Here is a 16,919-nt window from a genome sequence, read left to right on the forward strand (position 1 = left end):
TATACGCATGCATTTATTCTGCATCAACAGCTTATAAAGATGCTATGAGATGTCAACGATCCTCTGAGACTCCCCGGCCCCAGCTGGCAAGCTCATTGTTTGGTTTGTGGCCCAAGTTGTGCGATTTGGATTAGCCATCTTGAAAAGGTCAAAATTATGAATTGAAAAGAGAAATCATCACATATCACAGAAGACGGATCTTTAAAAGATCAGCTGGCTGTATTCAAGATCATCATCTCTAATTTCGAGATATTAAATGTAAAGTATGATGAAGAAAATCTAGCTTTAATCATGTTGTGTTCGTTGCCCGATTTGCTTACTTTGATTAGGGACACGATTTTTTGTATAATTGTGATACTCTTATAATTGAAAATGCATATGACATCCTGTTCTCAGAAAAAAGATGAAATATTTGGTTGGATCAGAGTCCAGAGATGGAAAAGATCGTTCATGGTGATTGACGAAGGGTAAGTCGAGATCGAATTTCAACAATCAAGTTTGTTTTATTGCAAGATTATAGGACACATCAAGAGAGATGGAGGAATGGACTAGGAATTATAATAACAAAGTAGACTTTATTCATTAACACTCCATTTGATTTAGTAGAATTAGATCTCTAGCCATTATAACATGGCTTATTTCGGTTCATAACTAAATGATCTACTGGTTCTTGAACCATTGAAGACAACTTGAATTCTTTATGAAGATGCAAAAGATATGAGGTCACTCCATCTTTTCACGATTTGAAACTCGATTCAACTTATTGAGTTCAAAGTCTACTACCTCCACAATAATACTTAATGACTCATTATTACCGGGTACATGTAACCATTTTTTGCAAAGGTTATACTACATATACATTATGGTGTCCATAATATACAAGTGACATAACATCATAGAAAGTGGAAAAAACAGTTTTTTCAACCATTCAATCACGAAATTCCACATGTACATTATAGACACTCTTATGAATACTATAATGTACATGTAGAATTATCACTTTTTCAAAGCCATAATTTTATTTGATATAGATTAAAATTTGATTTTAATATCTAGTGGAATTTAACTAAACATTTTACTTGATCCATAATATTTTGACAATACATCTCATTAAGTACTGTTCATTTAAGAGCCAATCCCTTTACGCAACAGGCCTGTCCCATGTTCAGCGATGCTCTACACCATGCTCTGATTATATAATGACAAAAAAAACATGTTAAAAGCTTAGCAAAACATGCTTAGACTGACAATGGCTCTTTGACTTTAGAATTATTAACTAGGCTAGGTCTCACTCTAACTTTGTTGAGCAATAAATATTTTAAGCTATATCCTTGTCCCGTCGCCCTACATTTCCAACATCTGTAACATACAGATGAATATCTATAAGCCTATATTAGCTTCTTAGCTGTGTTTCTGTCCCTAGCCTCTCTCGTTCTGTTCCATCTCTTTCTTGGCCTGCCCACATTACTCGGCTTTAGTTCACTCTTTACAATTGTTTTCATGTCCTTTTTGCTTATTTTCTTATTTTACTTTTAGAGTCAGTTTGATTGCGAAAATGAAATTTAGATGGAAAGAAAATGAATTTTAGGGAATTGAATTACCTAAAAATTATTTTTCAGAGAATTCTAAATTATTATGTTTGATTGATATAATTTTTTACGTGGAAAATGTTGAAATAAAAGTGTTTTTTGGTATTTATTTAACTTTGTTTTACATGAAAATTGTCAATTTAAGGGATATCCACTTCTACCATTGTTCCCAGAATTTGTTTCCATTGCCAATAAAAAAAAAAGGAAAAAAAAAAGATAAAAAAAATAATTTATATTTTGGTGTTCGTTTGACTTTGTTTTATATGAAAATTGTCAATTTCAGGGATATCCTCTTTTACAATTATTCCTAAAATTTGTTCCCATTGCTAACAATTAAAAAAAAAAAAGACAAAAAGAAAAAAAAAAGGTGGAAAACCAAAAACCACCTATCCCCTAGAAAAATAAAAGGTGGAAAATCACGCTTTAAGGTATTGTACCTAGAAATTCATGGAAAATCAATTCCCTGAAAATTTTTATCAATCAAACAGGCTAAAAGTGAAAGATAGAATTCGAATTATGAAAATTTCGTGAAATGAAACGGGCCTTACTTTTTCTCCAACCTCCTCTTATAAATAACAAGCAATTCCCACCCCCTTCTTGGTTCTCTAAAGTCGATTCGTGCAGTTAAAGTCATCTTAATTCGTTCCTTCTTTTCTTCTTTCTTCAGGTTCAAGGTTCTCATAGGGCCATGAGGCAGTTAAGAAATTTCCTCTAGAGAAGGAATAAGTGAAGCTGCCAGCATGATCTAACCCGGGTTAGACTTCGAATTTAAAAGTTCAGAAGAGACGATGGGAGAATACTAACCCTAGTTAGGTCATGCTCGGACAGCCTCACTCATTCCTCTACAGGGATTCAACCAAATGAATACCTTAAAAGATGGTAAGCTTAGATAGATTCAGAGAAATCACGGTAAGTATTTATATGATATATTCCAGTTTTGTTCAATCCTTCTGGGAAAGTTTTTTTTTCTTACGGGGCTCTTCTTGATTTTGTTCTTTTCAGAAAGAAAAATGGTGGAGATGGCATAAAAATGCTGAGGAAACCCTGAAATAAAAAAAATCTATTCTCCTAGATTATTGTGTATTGAAATCCTTTTTACATTTGGATATATTTGCTCAAATACCATCTTCTTTGTGTGATGTCAGGTCCTGGTTTTATGCTTGGAAAATAATGAAAAGAATGCAGGATGGAGAGCACTGCACTGTATTGATCAGTAATATTTCCAGTATTTTACCGTCTCCACAAATTTGTAGCAATTTGTCGGGCTCCAGCTTACTCTATTTCTTTCATTATTCAGCACCAATAGTATCAAGCATCAATCTAAGTAATAACAGCATGGCATTAAATGATAGATTTGTTTAGAAGCAATGTTCCATTATTTATTAAATTGAATCTATCAAGTATGGTCATGTAGATTGAAGCTAGATAAAATTATTCATTTCTTTCACGCTTGAAATGGACAAAAACTGGTCGATATTTGAATTGTGAATCCAGCTTTGTGATTACTTTTGTGTTGAGGAAATTACCCCTTTAATTTAATATAATTGTTTTTTATTCGGTTGACTCTCCGGTGGTTGAAAAAATGATCGAAGATTACACTCCTCGCTGCCGTCTAATCATGTCGTCGTAAAAATGAATGTCAAAGACGGAAGAAAGGCAAATGGCATATAGAACTTCTCCGAAATATTCCTGTCCATTTAAGATATGGTGATAAATGAGTTATGAAATATTTCAAAAACTTGAGTTTGGTAATTGTGCGTGTACACTAGAGAGGGTAATCACAATTGATCCTTCTGCATTTCCCATATCCCAACGGTGTAACATACCTCTATATGATATCTTAAAGTGTATATATTCTCAAAATTCTTACTCTTACAATGAAAATTTAAATATATTTCAAGAGATTAAGGATAAGATTCAATTCAAGTTTTTAAAATTTGAGAATCACTTAATTTAAACTTGTTTACATCGACATTTTCTCTTCCTTCTCATCTTGTCAAAACTCTTCTCCGATCTCTCTTAAATTACATTTATATTTACTTTTATTGGTCCATATTTTTTTTTACCAAATTAACTGATGTTATGATACTTTTTGTAAATTTATGTTAGATTCACTCAAGTCTTATGTTATTATTTTATTATAATAGTGCTCATGTATAGTATTTGATAACGAACCATTATGAAATAGGTATTTATTTGAAAATTTTGATAAATCCTACAATTAAATTAAAAGTTGAGAAATGAGAAACATTTCACAAAATTGCAAAAATCAAGTCATTCCAAAATAAAAATATATATATTTTGTAGATACCATGTATTGGAATCGATTTTGCAGGTTCTTTAAATTTGAAAATTCATATGAGAACTAAATATTTATTTCTTTTACGTCTATCCTACAAATAGTAATTTAATTATTCTCTTTTTAAGAATACATTTGAAATCTCTGCAAATTATGGGTAGAAATTGTAATAATTAGAAAAAATATTAAAGGTACATTGTGACCTCTGTGTGCATATGATAATTTTATATTATATATATATAATAATTATAAAGGGTAATTAGCACAAAACATTCCTACCTTTCGAGATTTTTGTGGAAAATGTTCTTACATTTCATTTTTTGGAAGATTTCACCCACTTTTACCTTTTTTTTGTGCAAAACGTCATTCTGTCAATTCTCCGTTAAAATGCTCCGTTAAATCAAAGGGTAATTAGCACAAAAAGTTCATACCTTTCAATGTTATTGTGCAAAACGATCCTACCTTTCATTTTTTGGCATAATTAGTACAAAATGTCCATATTTTTTAATGTTATTGTGCAAAACGTCCTTGAATTTTATTTTTTGGGATTTTCACCCCTACCTTTCACCTTTCATTGCTCAAAATGTCATTTTTATCCTTTTTTTTCAATAAAATAACGATTTTACCCTTCTATTCAAATAAAACAAAAAGAAAAGAAAAGAAAATTAAATAACTAATTGCAATTATTGTCCTAAATCTTTCAAAACATTACAAATAAGTTCTAAATTCTCCACTGTCACCACTTTCTCAATCCCACCAAGTCGTCACCTATAGATTCATATAGCACCACCTTTCGACCATAACACCCATCGGACTCCACCACCACCGGCCTCGCCTCACTCTCTCCAATATCCTCCTTCATATTATTGGTCACCAACTTGACCGAGAAACAATCACATTTACAGCCAAAATACCAGATTGTCGTATACAACCCTTTATAACAATCCCACTTTTGGGGCTACCCACGGTCACGCACCACCATCAACGATTACATCTCGCCTCGACGAATCTATACACAGCCTCACATCAATCAAAACTGCATCAAATCATTTTGTTGTAATTCTAGAACATTCGATAGTGACAACGTCCATTTTGTCAAAATCTTCTCCTTCAATTCATGCATCCCACAACATTAAATTTTGAAATTGGCATCAATCGAGCCATCAACAAACCCAAACGACAATGTGTATGAATCTAATTGAATAAATTATCCCCTCAACCGTTTTAATTTCTGGTCCAAAACTCTCTACGAGCACGATTCACGGTGAGAGAACCAAAATTGGTGGGTCCTAAGTACTCCAATCTTTCAAATTCGTGTGTGAGAGGACGATGGTGGAGTCCGATGGGCATGGTAGCCGAAAGGTCACTCTATGTTGATCTATAGGTGGCAGCTTGATAGGTTGTGAAAATCGTGGTGGTTAAGAATTTATAATTTCTTTGTAATTTTTTTAAAAATTTAAGGATTATGGTTGCAGTTTGTAATTCATCTTTTCCTTTTGTTTTATTTGAATGAGAGGGTAAAATCGTCATTTTATTGAAAAAAATGATTAAAAAGACATTTTGTGCAATGAAAGGTGAAATGTATAGGTGAAAATGCTAAAAAATGAAATGTAGGGACGTTTTGCACAATAACATTTAAAGGTAGAGACATTTTGTGCTAATTATGGCAAAAATGAAAGGTTGAGACGTTTTGTACGATAACATTGAAAGGTAAGGACGTTTGTGCTAATTACCTTTTGATTTAACGGAGCATTTTAACGGGTAGTTGACAGAATGACGTTTTGTGTAAAAAAAAAAAAAAAGGTAAAGGTGATGGTGATGGTGAAATCTGCCAAAAAACGAAAGATAGAGACATTTTTCACAAAAATCTCGAAAGGTAGGGACGTTTAGTGCTAATTTCCCTAAAAATAAATTAATGACATGGATTGAGAATATTTTTATGTGTTCATTTAAACATTTATTTTGGTATTTTTATGTAAATATGAACTATTTTTATTTTTCTAGAAATTTTTATAATTTATTTTTCTTTAATTTTAATTTTTAAAATATAAAATTTTCCATATTTTTAATTTTGAAGATTTTATTTAAATAAAATTTCATTGACTCCATGTTTTGAGTGTTTTTAGAATTTTCATAGAAACTACTGAAAAGCTCATAATGTAATGAAAACACTGAAAATGTCAAAAGCGAGTTTTGAGTTTTATGTTAATCTTTCTATGTCATTTATATAGACCGACTTTCTTTATTTTCTTGTCCCGTTTTATATATTCCTATTTCTTAATTGAGAAAGAATTTATTTTGTTCGTATGCTAATATAGCCTCATTTAATTTACCTAGTCATAACCAATTCTTCTCACTTTATCTTGAAATTATATAGATTTTAATTTACCTTATTGAAATTATTCAAATACGTACATACATTTTCCACTTCATTTTAGAAACATGGACAAAAACGACATTATTTACTACTAGTTGTTGATTATTAAATAAGGTAAATTATGAAACTATTTGCAAAAATTGATTTTTCAATAACATTAAATAAAATTTCTTAGTCTGTATGAAAAAAAAAAAAATTAGCCTACATAAACAGGACGAACGGAGTAATATCAAATAAAATTGTCCATTTTTCCTTGTTTATCTTTGTTTTCAAAAATACCAAATTAAATACATTTTCAATGTTTTATAAAACTAAAAACAGCTGGCAAACTAAAAGCAACCCAAGATTTTCTTTCTATGAATTGCGCTAGGAAGAGACAAAAGGGATATATTCTCATCCTATGTAGCAGTGAATTTTTTAGGATTTGTTCGATAGTAATTTTGAAAATTAACTTTTTGATCATTAAAAGAAAAGTAAATATCACATATGAAATAATAAGTCAAAAATTACTGATAGAATAGTTTTTGGAGTGAAAAGTCAATTCCAAACGGGTCTTAATTTAAGCGAATCTTAAATGCGAGATAGAGGCCCAATCGGATCTTTCAGGATCCATCAAATAAACCGATTTGACAATTATGCTGGATTCGCTTAAGCGGAACGCATAATCATTTCCGCTCTTTAGGCTTCTTAGGGACGGCCCGTAGTTTCAAATTCTCACTCTCTCACTCAACCAGAAATGGAACTCAAGCTGTCATTCGCCGCTGATACTCCGCCGCTCGCCGTCCTTGCCGCCGGCAAAATCGCCGGACTTTCTCTCACCACAGACAAAACTCTCGCTCCCGGCTCCCCGCCGGCTCTTCTATTATCTAACGGGTTTGTTTCTCCTCATTTTTCGTATAGTTTCTGAATATAATAATTATTTGGTTGGATGTATGATTGTTATTGAGCTTTCTTTGTTTTTGTTGCTTATGGTATCATTCTTTTTAATCGGTAAATGTATTGATCAAAACTCACCGAGCATACCAGAACAAACAAAAATCAAGTGACAATTACAAGTACTTCGGCATACCCGGGCAAACAAAATGAAAAGATATACAAACGACAATAGCTAAGGATCCAAAGCTAAAGACTCAAAATGGATTAAAATATGCGGATAGAAGGAGAACGAACTTTGTATACGTGTGTTTTAATCCATTTTACAATGCAATCAACTTGTGACCTAAGATCCTCATAGTAGATGGAAGTAGCAAGTGCAATATGCTTAACTTTGCTTTTCCAAGTCGTTCCTGTGCTTCCTTTCTAATCCATTTCAATGCACTCGGCAAAGTAGACATTGTGCGTGTAATGGCCAGCCACCTACGAATCTGCCCCCAAAAGAAACTGCTGAATGGACAGGAGAAAAATCGATGATGTGCCGTCTCCTCCGTTGGTCCGCAAAATGCACATCTTTGGTCCAATTCCAAATGCTGAATTTTTTCTTCAGTTAGTAATCTGGACTTAACACCTAACCAAAGAATTAAAGCATGCTCGGGAGTAATGTGCATTCCAAACATAGCTGCCCATACAACCCTAGCGTCCCTCGGCCTGAAGAAGTCATGGGCAGCCGAAATGCTGAAACTGCCTGCCTCTGTCCAGCCAACCAGCCTATCAAGTCCAGCCTGAAGTTTGCGTTCAGGCCCCAAGATTCAATCCTTGATATCCAGCACCTTTTTAAGAAGGGAGGAGACGTCTTTTTTCACGATGCGTTCCCAAATGTCCATCCCACGAAGGAGAACTTGATTGACCCATTTTATCCAAAGGGTATCCTTTTTGCTTTGAATGTTCCAAAGAGTTTTAGAGAGTAACGCACAATCCAGCTTATAATGTCTCTAAAAACAAGCACATCTTCATGCTTAGGTAGGCAAATATTACTCCAAGCCACCAATGGTTTTTTGGATCCCCATTGGAAGATCCGACATAGGCTAATGACTTTAGAGGCAACCGTAGCAGGAGTGGAAAAAATTGACAATAAAAAACATTTCACTCCTTAAAGAACGGCTCTCACAAGCTCCGCTCTCCCCGCATAAGATGACGAAGCACAAGACCATGTACCAGCATATGATGAGATTTTATTGATAAAGAAATCATAGGAGCTAACTTTCAATTTTTTTGCCGCAAGTGGGATACCCAAGTATTGATACAGCATGGAACTCTTAAGGACCATTGTGGTCGAGAACTTTTGGGTTTTTTGTTTTACAATTAGTGGTGTTGATCCGGGGCTTAAGAGACCAGGGGACTGCACGGCTTTCATTTTGAAATTCTCGTGCATTTTTGAAAGTGTAGGCATAATAATCTTTCTGATTATTGCGCACAAATGAATCAGAATAATACTGTACTTCAAATGAGTGTTCTTCTTGTAGCTACTGGGAGTAGCTTATTTCATATAGGTTTATTATTAGGGGTTTTTTTTTTTTTTTTTTTAATTACTATGAAGCTGAAACGACATTGACTTAAAAACTTTTTCAACTGAACACTGTCAGCTATTTCATACCAACATCTTGGTGTTTAAAAAGACTAATAGGATATTCAGGCATATTGCCTCCATAGTGTGTTAGCTCTCGAAGCTTATGCCTCAACATAAACCAATGAATGTACTTTCAAAATATTGTAAACTACGTATTATAGTCATAATATACTATAAAACATCTAAAATCATAACAAGGTTGAGAAAACTGGAAGTCTAATTTTTGGATATAAATGTAACTTGAGTTGATAGCAATAGGAAGATAACTAAACCACAATTTGAAGTACAATACACAAGTTTTGTCACTGGATATCAGTTGTCGCAAAGTTGCAATTTCACTTGGCTGTTTGAATTTTTTCTGTAAGGGTAGAGAGATAGGATCCTTGCGGGCTCTTCACTTGTTCTCTTCTCTAATTTCCTATAATTTTCCGTGTGGTTTTTAGTTGTGACTGTGTTTAAAACAACCGAAAACCCCCTTAGAAACTATTATGCACTATAAAATAAAGTTTAAAATGTTGAGGCCTGTAAAAGGGTCCCGAAAGAAAAGACTAAAAAGTGCACGACTCAGTCAAGGCTTAAATCTTGACAAAGTCAAGCTTTGAGATTCTTAATGAATGCCTTGTACAAGGCAGCCTTGTACAAGGCACATCTCAAGGTGTAAGCCTGAGGCAGTTTTGATAAACCACTTGGAAATAACTAGGAAAATGAGTGGACAGCTGATGTCGGGAGACATGTTGATTTCTCGCCTCTTGGATTGATCTTTCTCTTTGTCGATCCATCTCAAAGGCTTGACTTCAACACTAATCTTCAAAGGAAACTGTTGGGGTTTATATATATAAATCATGATTTTGATTGTAAAGAAACAAAGATAATGGTATACTGCCATGATCTTCTTCTATGAATGTCTGCAGATCTCTAGGCAATAGAGCCTTAGAGGAAGGGCTTGGAATTTAGGGTATCATCAGCATCTTATTCTGTAAATTATTGTTTTCAATCTTTCACAAGTTCCCAGTTATTGAATGGAACTTTTGCACGAGACAACTTCATCTCTTAAGTGTTGTACTTCATCTTTTTGGCTCTGGATTCTGGCCTTCTATAATTGCAGGACATTGATTCGGATTTTTAACTGTTGTGGTTGTGAAAATGTATCTTACTTAATTATTGAGTGGCTTTTTTCTTTCTTTATTCTTTTCTAATTTTTATTTTGTCATTAGTTCTTGTTATGCCCAGGGTTTTTTTAAATGGTATTGAAGTAGCATCATTGAGCGACGTGATCTTTTTATTGATATATCATGGGATGGAATTTATGATGTATCGATACTCGTACTAGGGCGGTGCGTCCATGTCTTGCACATGTTTTGTCGCATCCCCTCGGACCTTAGTACTACTTGGCCACTCAACGACGTGTATCAAATAAGTCACGTGCCTCAATCCCATTTTTCATATATTTTTTTTAATTACCGATACTTGAGGATACTTTCGAGACACTCCTTGGGCAAGTTTCCAATATGTTGTGTTATGTCATAATATAAATTATAATACAAAGGCCATAGTAAATGAATTTAATATTATAAGGAATTTATATTGAGTGTCTTACTTTCTCGAAAAATCACATGTTAGTGTGTTTTTATTGTGTCTATGTCTGTGAAACTTATGATAGGACAAAAACAATCCTCAAAATTTACCTATTTAGCGAGAATTTTGTTAGATGGGTGCTGAGAGGGCAACTCGTGTAAAAAATAATAATAATAATAAAATAAAATCTATAATTTATCTACAAGTAGTGCCATATAGTGGCATTCAATGTGAACCTAATTTTAGAGGAAGCAATCTCATCAATGCAGGTCATTTTATATCCAGTCTGTTGCACATGGGGCCAGTGATAAAAGAACTCTTGTCTATTTCCTTATTAGTCCAATCTTTGTGCTATAAACTATTCTTGACGACTTATATTCTATAGAATTTTAGTATTTGCAATATGTCTTGCCTTGTGCAATTTCTTTTTTACCATTCTAATCACACAGAAAGGACAGAATGTTCTGGCATGCTAATTCAATCAATTTTCAGACAAAAGCTGCAGGGAGCACATGTGCTTCTGAGGTATATTGGTCGAGTTGCCAGCATTCAAAATTTCTACGAGCGGGATCCGTATGAGTCAAGCCAGGTGCATTACTTTACACATTTTCTTCTTTCTCAAAAAGTTCAAACAGAGATCGTTAAACTTATTTATCCTACTATTCTAATTTTCTGCTGTAGAGTAATTCCTTGATGCTATTTATAGTTGTTTCTTTTGTCCTATCTGTTTTTCTCCCCTTCATATTTTTGAGAACTTTGCTCTTTATTGTTGTTTCTTTTGGCCTAGCTGTTTTTCCCCCATCATATTTTGAGAACTTTGTTATTATCCTTTTCTCTCTTGTAGATCGACGAGTGGCTAGACTATGCTCCCATCTTTTGTAGTGGCTCTGAATTTGAGGGAGCATGCAGCTGTGTGGATAAATACTTATTGCAACATACATTTCTAGTTGGTAATGGTTTGTCAATTGCAGATATAGCAATCTGGGCTGGCCTCGCCGGTAAGTGTTCGCGAATTTATCTAATTGAGTCTCTTGTTGTTGGTGCATCTTATATAGGTCTGTTTCCTTATTTTCTGGAGTTTTTCCCAGGCAGAATTGATTTGTTACTGATCTTCCCATTTATATTCCAGCTTTTCTTTGTGCTTGGCACATCTGGTTTTTAGATCCTTCAGTATTACTACCCAAGGCCAAGGATTCTCTTAAATATTTACCTTTATGCGTGCTTTGGTAGTATGCTATGCAAAAACTTAAATGTTATTCAGAATATTCTTGCAGGAACTGGCGTGAGATGGGAAAGTTTAAGGAAATCTAAGAAGTATCAAAACCTTGTTCGGTGGTTCAACTCAATATCTGCTGAATATGATGCTGCATTGAGTGAAGTTCTTCAAACATATGTAGGGAAAAAGGGCTCTGGAAAGTCAGTAACATTGAAGTTGAAAGAGCCAAAAGTTTCTAATACTCAGTCAACCGTATTGGAGAATGGTGTCAATTTAGATGAAATGGCAGGAAGCCGATCTGCATCTGAAGTAGATCTTCCGGAAGCTGAGATTGGAAAAGTGAAGTTGCGTTTTGCTCCAGAACCCAGTGGATATCTTCACATTGGTCATTCCAAAGCTGCGTTATTGAATCAGTATTTTGCAGAGCGGTACAAAGGTCAGGTGATTGTACGCTTTGATGACACAAACCCGGATAAAGAAAGTAGTGAGTTTGTGGAAAATCTTCTGAAAGATATAGAGACCTTGGGGATTAAGTATAGTGCTGTAACGCATACATCAGACTACTTTCCCCAGCTCATGGAAATGGCCGAGAGATTGATTCGTGGGGGTAAGGCTTATGTTGATGATACACCTCGGGAGCAAATGCAGCACGAAAGGATGGAAGGCATAGAATCAAGGTGCAGGAATAACAGTGTGGAAGAGAACTTAAAGTTGTGGACTGAAATGATAGCCGGTTCTACGAGGGGTTTGATGTGTTGTCTCCGAGGGAAATTAGACATGCAAGATCCAAACAAGTCACTTAGGGATCCCGTGTATTATCGCTGCAATTTGACTCCTCACCACAGGATTGGGTCTAAATATAGAGTATACCCAACATATGACTTTTGTTGTCCATTCGTTGATGCCGTGGAAGGTATTACACATGCACTTCGATCCAGTGAATACCATGATCGTAACGATCAATATTACAGAATTCAGATGGATATGGGATTCAAAAAGGTTCATATATATGAGTTTAGTAGGCTTAATATGGTTTATACACTTCTTAGCAAGCGCAAGTTGCTTTGGTTTGTTCAAAATGGAAAAGTTGAAGGTTGGGATGATCCGCATTTTCCTACTGTCCGAGGAATAGTGCGCAGGGGTCTGAAGGTCGAAGCATTGATACAGTTCATTTTGGAACAAGTAAGTTTATTTTTGAGACATGATCCACAATATATTGCAGAACCATGCCTCCATTACTATTCGACAAGATGACAATGTTTAAAAAAATAAAATAAAATAAAATAATAAATCTTTTATGTTGTTCATAGTTTGGTATCATAGCAATCATGTTTGCTTTCTTCTGCTTCTTGAGCTTTTTAATATTTTATATCATATATGGCAAATAACTGTTCAGTAAAAGGTGTAAGGAAAAACCCGTGTCTAATTTTATGAGGAATTTGAATCTCTTCTCTGAATTGTTTAGGGGGCATCCAAGAATCTCAATCTCATGGAATGGGACAAACTATGGGCTATAAATAAGAAGATCATTGATCCTGTGTGTCCCAGGCATACTGCTATCATTGAAGAAAGACGTGTATTGCTGATTCTATCTGACGGCCCCAAAGATCCTTTTTTGCGCATTTTACCTAAGCACAAGAAATATGAAGGTGCTGGGGAGAAAGCTGTTACTTATTCAAATAGAATTTGGATAGATTATGTTGATGCTGAGTCAATTTCAGTCAGTGAGGAAGTAACTCTGAAGGATTGGGGTAATGCAATTGTAAAGGAAATCAAGACGGACCAGGATGGAAATGTCTCAGAGCTAGTTGGAGTTTTACATCTTGAAGGAAATGTTAAGAAGACAAAGTTGAAGCTCACTTGGCTGCCGGACACGAATGAGCTCGTCAGACTCAATTTGGTGGATTTTGATTATCTGATTACAAAGAAGAAGGTGGTGTTTTCTGTCAAAAAGGAATGTTGTTTTTAATATCATTACCTTGTTTCGCAAATCATTTTTATTTTTTTTCTCCCTTTTGATGCTTTCATCTTTTTTGGGCAGATAAACTAGATTTTAGTTTAATCCTCTCATCATGAGCCGAATAATAAATATTCGGATACTAAGATGGTAGATTGCTCATTATATAGTTGTTTGTAAGTGCAGCTCGAGGAAGATGAGGATTTCATTGACGTGGTCAATCCATGTACAAAGAAAGAGACTCTTGCACTTGGGGAATCTGATATGCGGAACTTGAAGCATGGAGACATCATACAGCTCGAGAGAAAAGGGTATTACAGATGCGATGTTCCTCTCATTCGACCTTCAAAGCCTATAGTTCTGTTTGCCATTCCAGATGGTAAGCAGCAAACGGTGATGAAGTAGTATTACGTCTGACCTATGATTTTGGAGGTGACTAGAAATGAGCAAAAATAGGATTTCGCCATGTCAAACGTGTTACATTATACATTTTAAAAACTCTTTTGTGTCTATTCCAACAGTTTGGTATACAATTATTTTCATTTTGACGAATTTTCCAAAATCAATCTGTGATATTTTATTTCTTGGAGCCATATTGTTTGTTTTCTTGCTTCAAGCTATTGTCGTAGAATTTCTTTTTGCTTGAAGGCTTGGAATAGGAACATGAACTACAAGATTCTTTTTGTTGCTTTTTTAAAGCATACTAAGATGAAAGCCTTCTCCATGTGAGTTTGTGACTTTGTGTATAAAGAAGATAGGAGAACATATCATAGTTATAGACATTTGGATCACTGGTTCAACCGTCGGATTGGGGTCGTCTGACATTCTTTTTGATGAATGGCTTTGGGATTCTAAAAATTGAAAATGGGAGTAGAAATAACCACTGGATGTGATAAACCCGTTGGGTGGATTTGTAAGGTTCCTTTATTTTACTTATAAGGAGAGAAAAAATGTATGTAATGCATTTGATCTTATTATAAAATTATTATGAAATTTTCCCTAAATTTAATATCAAATGATTTTTAGATATTATATAATTTCTACATTTTGCATTTTATATAAAAATTTAAGATATATTAATTTTTTTAGCACCTAATCAAAGTGAAAAATGTCAAAATTAATTTCTTGATAATAAATTTTCCGATTAAATAGCGAATTTCTTGATTATAAAAATGTTAATATAACATTTCAAACAACTCCGACTATTATTGGTTAAAGACTCAAAATGTAAGTTTGGTCCATCTCTGGTCCAAACAGACTGGACCAAAGTGTTTGTGTCAAATTGTGAGTGAAAATGACCTTTGCGTATTGGGCTCTCTATTGGGGGGACTTAACCTTTGAATAATTTGTAGTTTAATTTTATAAATCATTTTTTATATAGAGCCTGTTTGGGAGTGATTTTGAGAATTGATTTTTTGATCGTTAGGAGAAAAGTGGGGTTAACCTGTGAGAGAAGAAGTCAAATATGACAACTGAAATAGTGAAATAACGATAAAAAAATCAATTTTTTGAACCAAAAAATCACTCCCAAACAGGCTGATAGTATATGCAGAGAACTTACAAACTAGACCTTATGAAAAAGAAAATCTATACATATCCAATTATGAATAGTAATGCTATTTAGTCCTACTAGAGTTGCTACTGCCACATAGATTGAGGTTGTATCCCTAGTGGAGCGACATAGCATTACTCTTTCACCTATTATGCTCAACGTTTTTACTAATACACAAAATTTATCCTATTAAAAACATTCTACGTATTAAAAAAACTCTCCTACTAAGTTACTTTAGTATGAGAGTGAATATATTTTCCATCAAATATAAGTGAAGATTTAGCTAATATACACAGCGTTACTCTACCGGCACTACCAAAGCCGAGATAGATAAGCAATATGACCGATTTGATCATGCTTCGGCGTGCCTTGGATATCCAGTACATTAACGCAAGAAACAACTTAGGCACCGTAAGGCAGCAACATAAGCAAACCATGACACCAGCATAGCCACATCGAGGCACCCCAGTACAAAATTTGTTGGGAACCTTTTCTTGAGAATAGCTTTCATATTGCCGGTGACACTGCATGGATCTATTGGTTCCCTATGTCTGGACCTAACCAAAGGAATCAAAAACAGTTGAATGTCAAGATCACAACAACTTTTCCAAGAATTGCTTCAATTTAATTATTTTTTTGTTTTCTAGTATCAGATCATTTCAGCTTTACAGAGTAGACGCGTATATATTACTTAATCCATAGACGGGTCTTTATAAAATTGCTTATAGATAAGTAGCTGACAAGTGACAACAAATGGATGCAAGAATCAGACAAATCTCATTCCATGTTTGTAAAGAAAAAGTTATCCTTATTGAACAAAGGAAAGATACTCGTTAGGAAAGAAGAGAAAAGTAGCCCTAGATATACATATGCATATCTTGTATATAATTTACACACAATCACAACACAGAGAGAGAGAGAGAGAGAGAGAGAGAGAGAGAGAGAGGGTGGGATGGGGGTAGGGTGTAGATGGTAGAGTCACATGAATTGTTAGGTAAGATGCCTTTCCTTTCTCTTACAACAAATAAGCCATGCAAATGGTCCCCTAAGAGCTCCATTTGTTAGACTCTCATTTTATAGTCTCACATATTTGTGTAAAATTGGTGTAAATTTCATAATTTTTTATTTAAAGAGTTACATCGTTTCAGTACATCTTTGTCATTTAGATGATGAAAAATTTCCCATTCTTGATAACCTGACTGACCTTTCCCCCCTCGAATCAGACAATGAAGGGAATCATATAGAATTCTTACACTTTCATGTCTATAAGTCAAATCCAATAGTACAAGAATGCAATCCGGAATACGAACCATAGTGGAAGAGAAGGGATATCATAATCTGACATCTTTTTCTTTAAGTTAATAAAGGGCATCAATCTATTTATATCATTTTTTTTTCTCTGAATAATGAATAAGAATAAAAGTGAGAGGTGAAAAAGGAACAGGAAGAGAGAGATACACTAAAGATTGCAAAATGGAAAAAATGCAACCAAATCCTCAACCTTTGGCAAAATTTAGAATTTGAGACTGCAATCAATATTTTGAGTTCTTATAAGGTCCGCAACTCAAGTACATAGATCTCCAAAGGGTGAAAACCGTCAATTTTACGACAAATGTGGCACGTGATCTCCTGGGTTCCCAAGTGCTATATTTCTCAAAGGTTGAGAACCCCACCTATAATTTTTATCTAATTGTGATCAATATTCGAGTAAATGTATCTATGAATCAAATGAAATGACGAAAAAAGGTTCATGTGATCGATTTTAAATTTATTCAGAACATGAGAGAGAGAGAGAGAGAGAGAGAGAGAGAGAGAGAGAGAGAGAGCTACAGAGAGAAAAAAAAAGGGGTT

General features: G+C 34.3%; 1 protein-coding gene and 1 long non-coding RNA gene across 2 annotated transcripts; both read left to right on the forward strand.

Annotated features, from left to right (window-relative positions):
* The first annotated feature begins 2,180 nt into the window (after positions 1-2,180).
* On the forward strand, positions 2,181-3,152 carry LOC111385169. Its single transcript, XR_002701021.1, has 2 exons — positions 2,181-2,498; positions 2,592-3,152. It is a non-coding gene; the product is annotated as an uncharacterized LOC111385169 (long non-coding RNA).
* A 3,760-nt stretch (positions 3,153-6,912) lies between these two features.
* On the forward strand, positions 6,913-14,109 carry LOC111385168 (glutamate--tRNA ligase, cytoplasmic-like). The gene is made up of 6 exons (XM_023009542.1): positions 6,913-7,138; positions 10,836-10,932; positions 11,188-11,341; positions 11,618-12,741; positions 13,025-13,492; positions 13,703-14,109. The coding sequence occupies exons 1-6, from the start codon at positions 7,002-7,004 to the stop codon at positions 13,919-13,921; spliced, it is 2,199 nt and encodes a 732-aa protein (XP_022865310.1). The 5' UTR covers positions 6,913-7,001; the 3' UTR covers positions 13,922-14,109.
* Positions 14,110-16,919: the final 2,810 nt, after the last annotated feature.

Source organism: Olea europaea, unplaced genomic scaffold (assembly GCF_002742605.1).
Source record: "Olea europaea var. sylvestris unplaced genomic scaffold, O_europaea_v1 scaffold3096, whole genome shotgun sequence".
Classification (NCBI taxonomy): Eukaryota; Viridiplantae; Streptophyta; class Magnoliopsida; order Lamiales; family Oleaceae; genus Olea; species Olea europaea.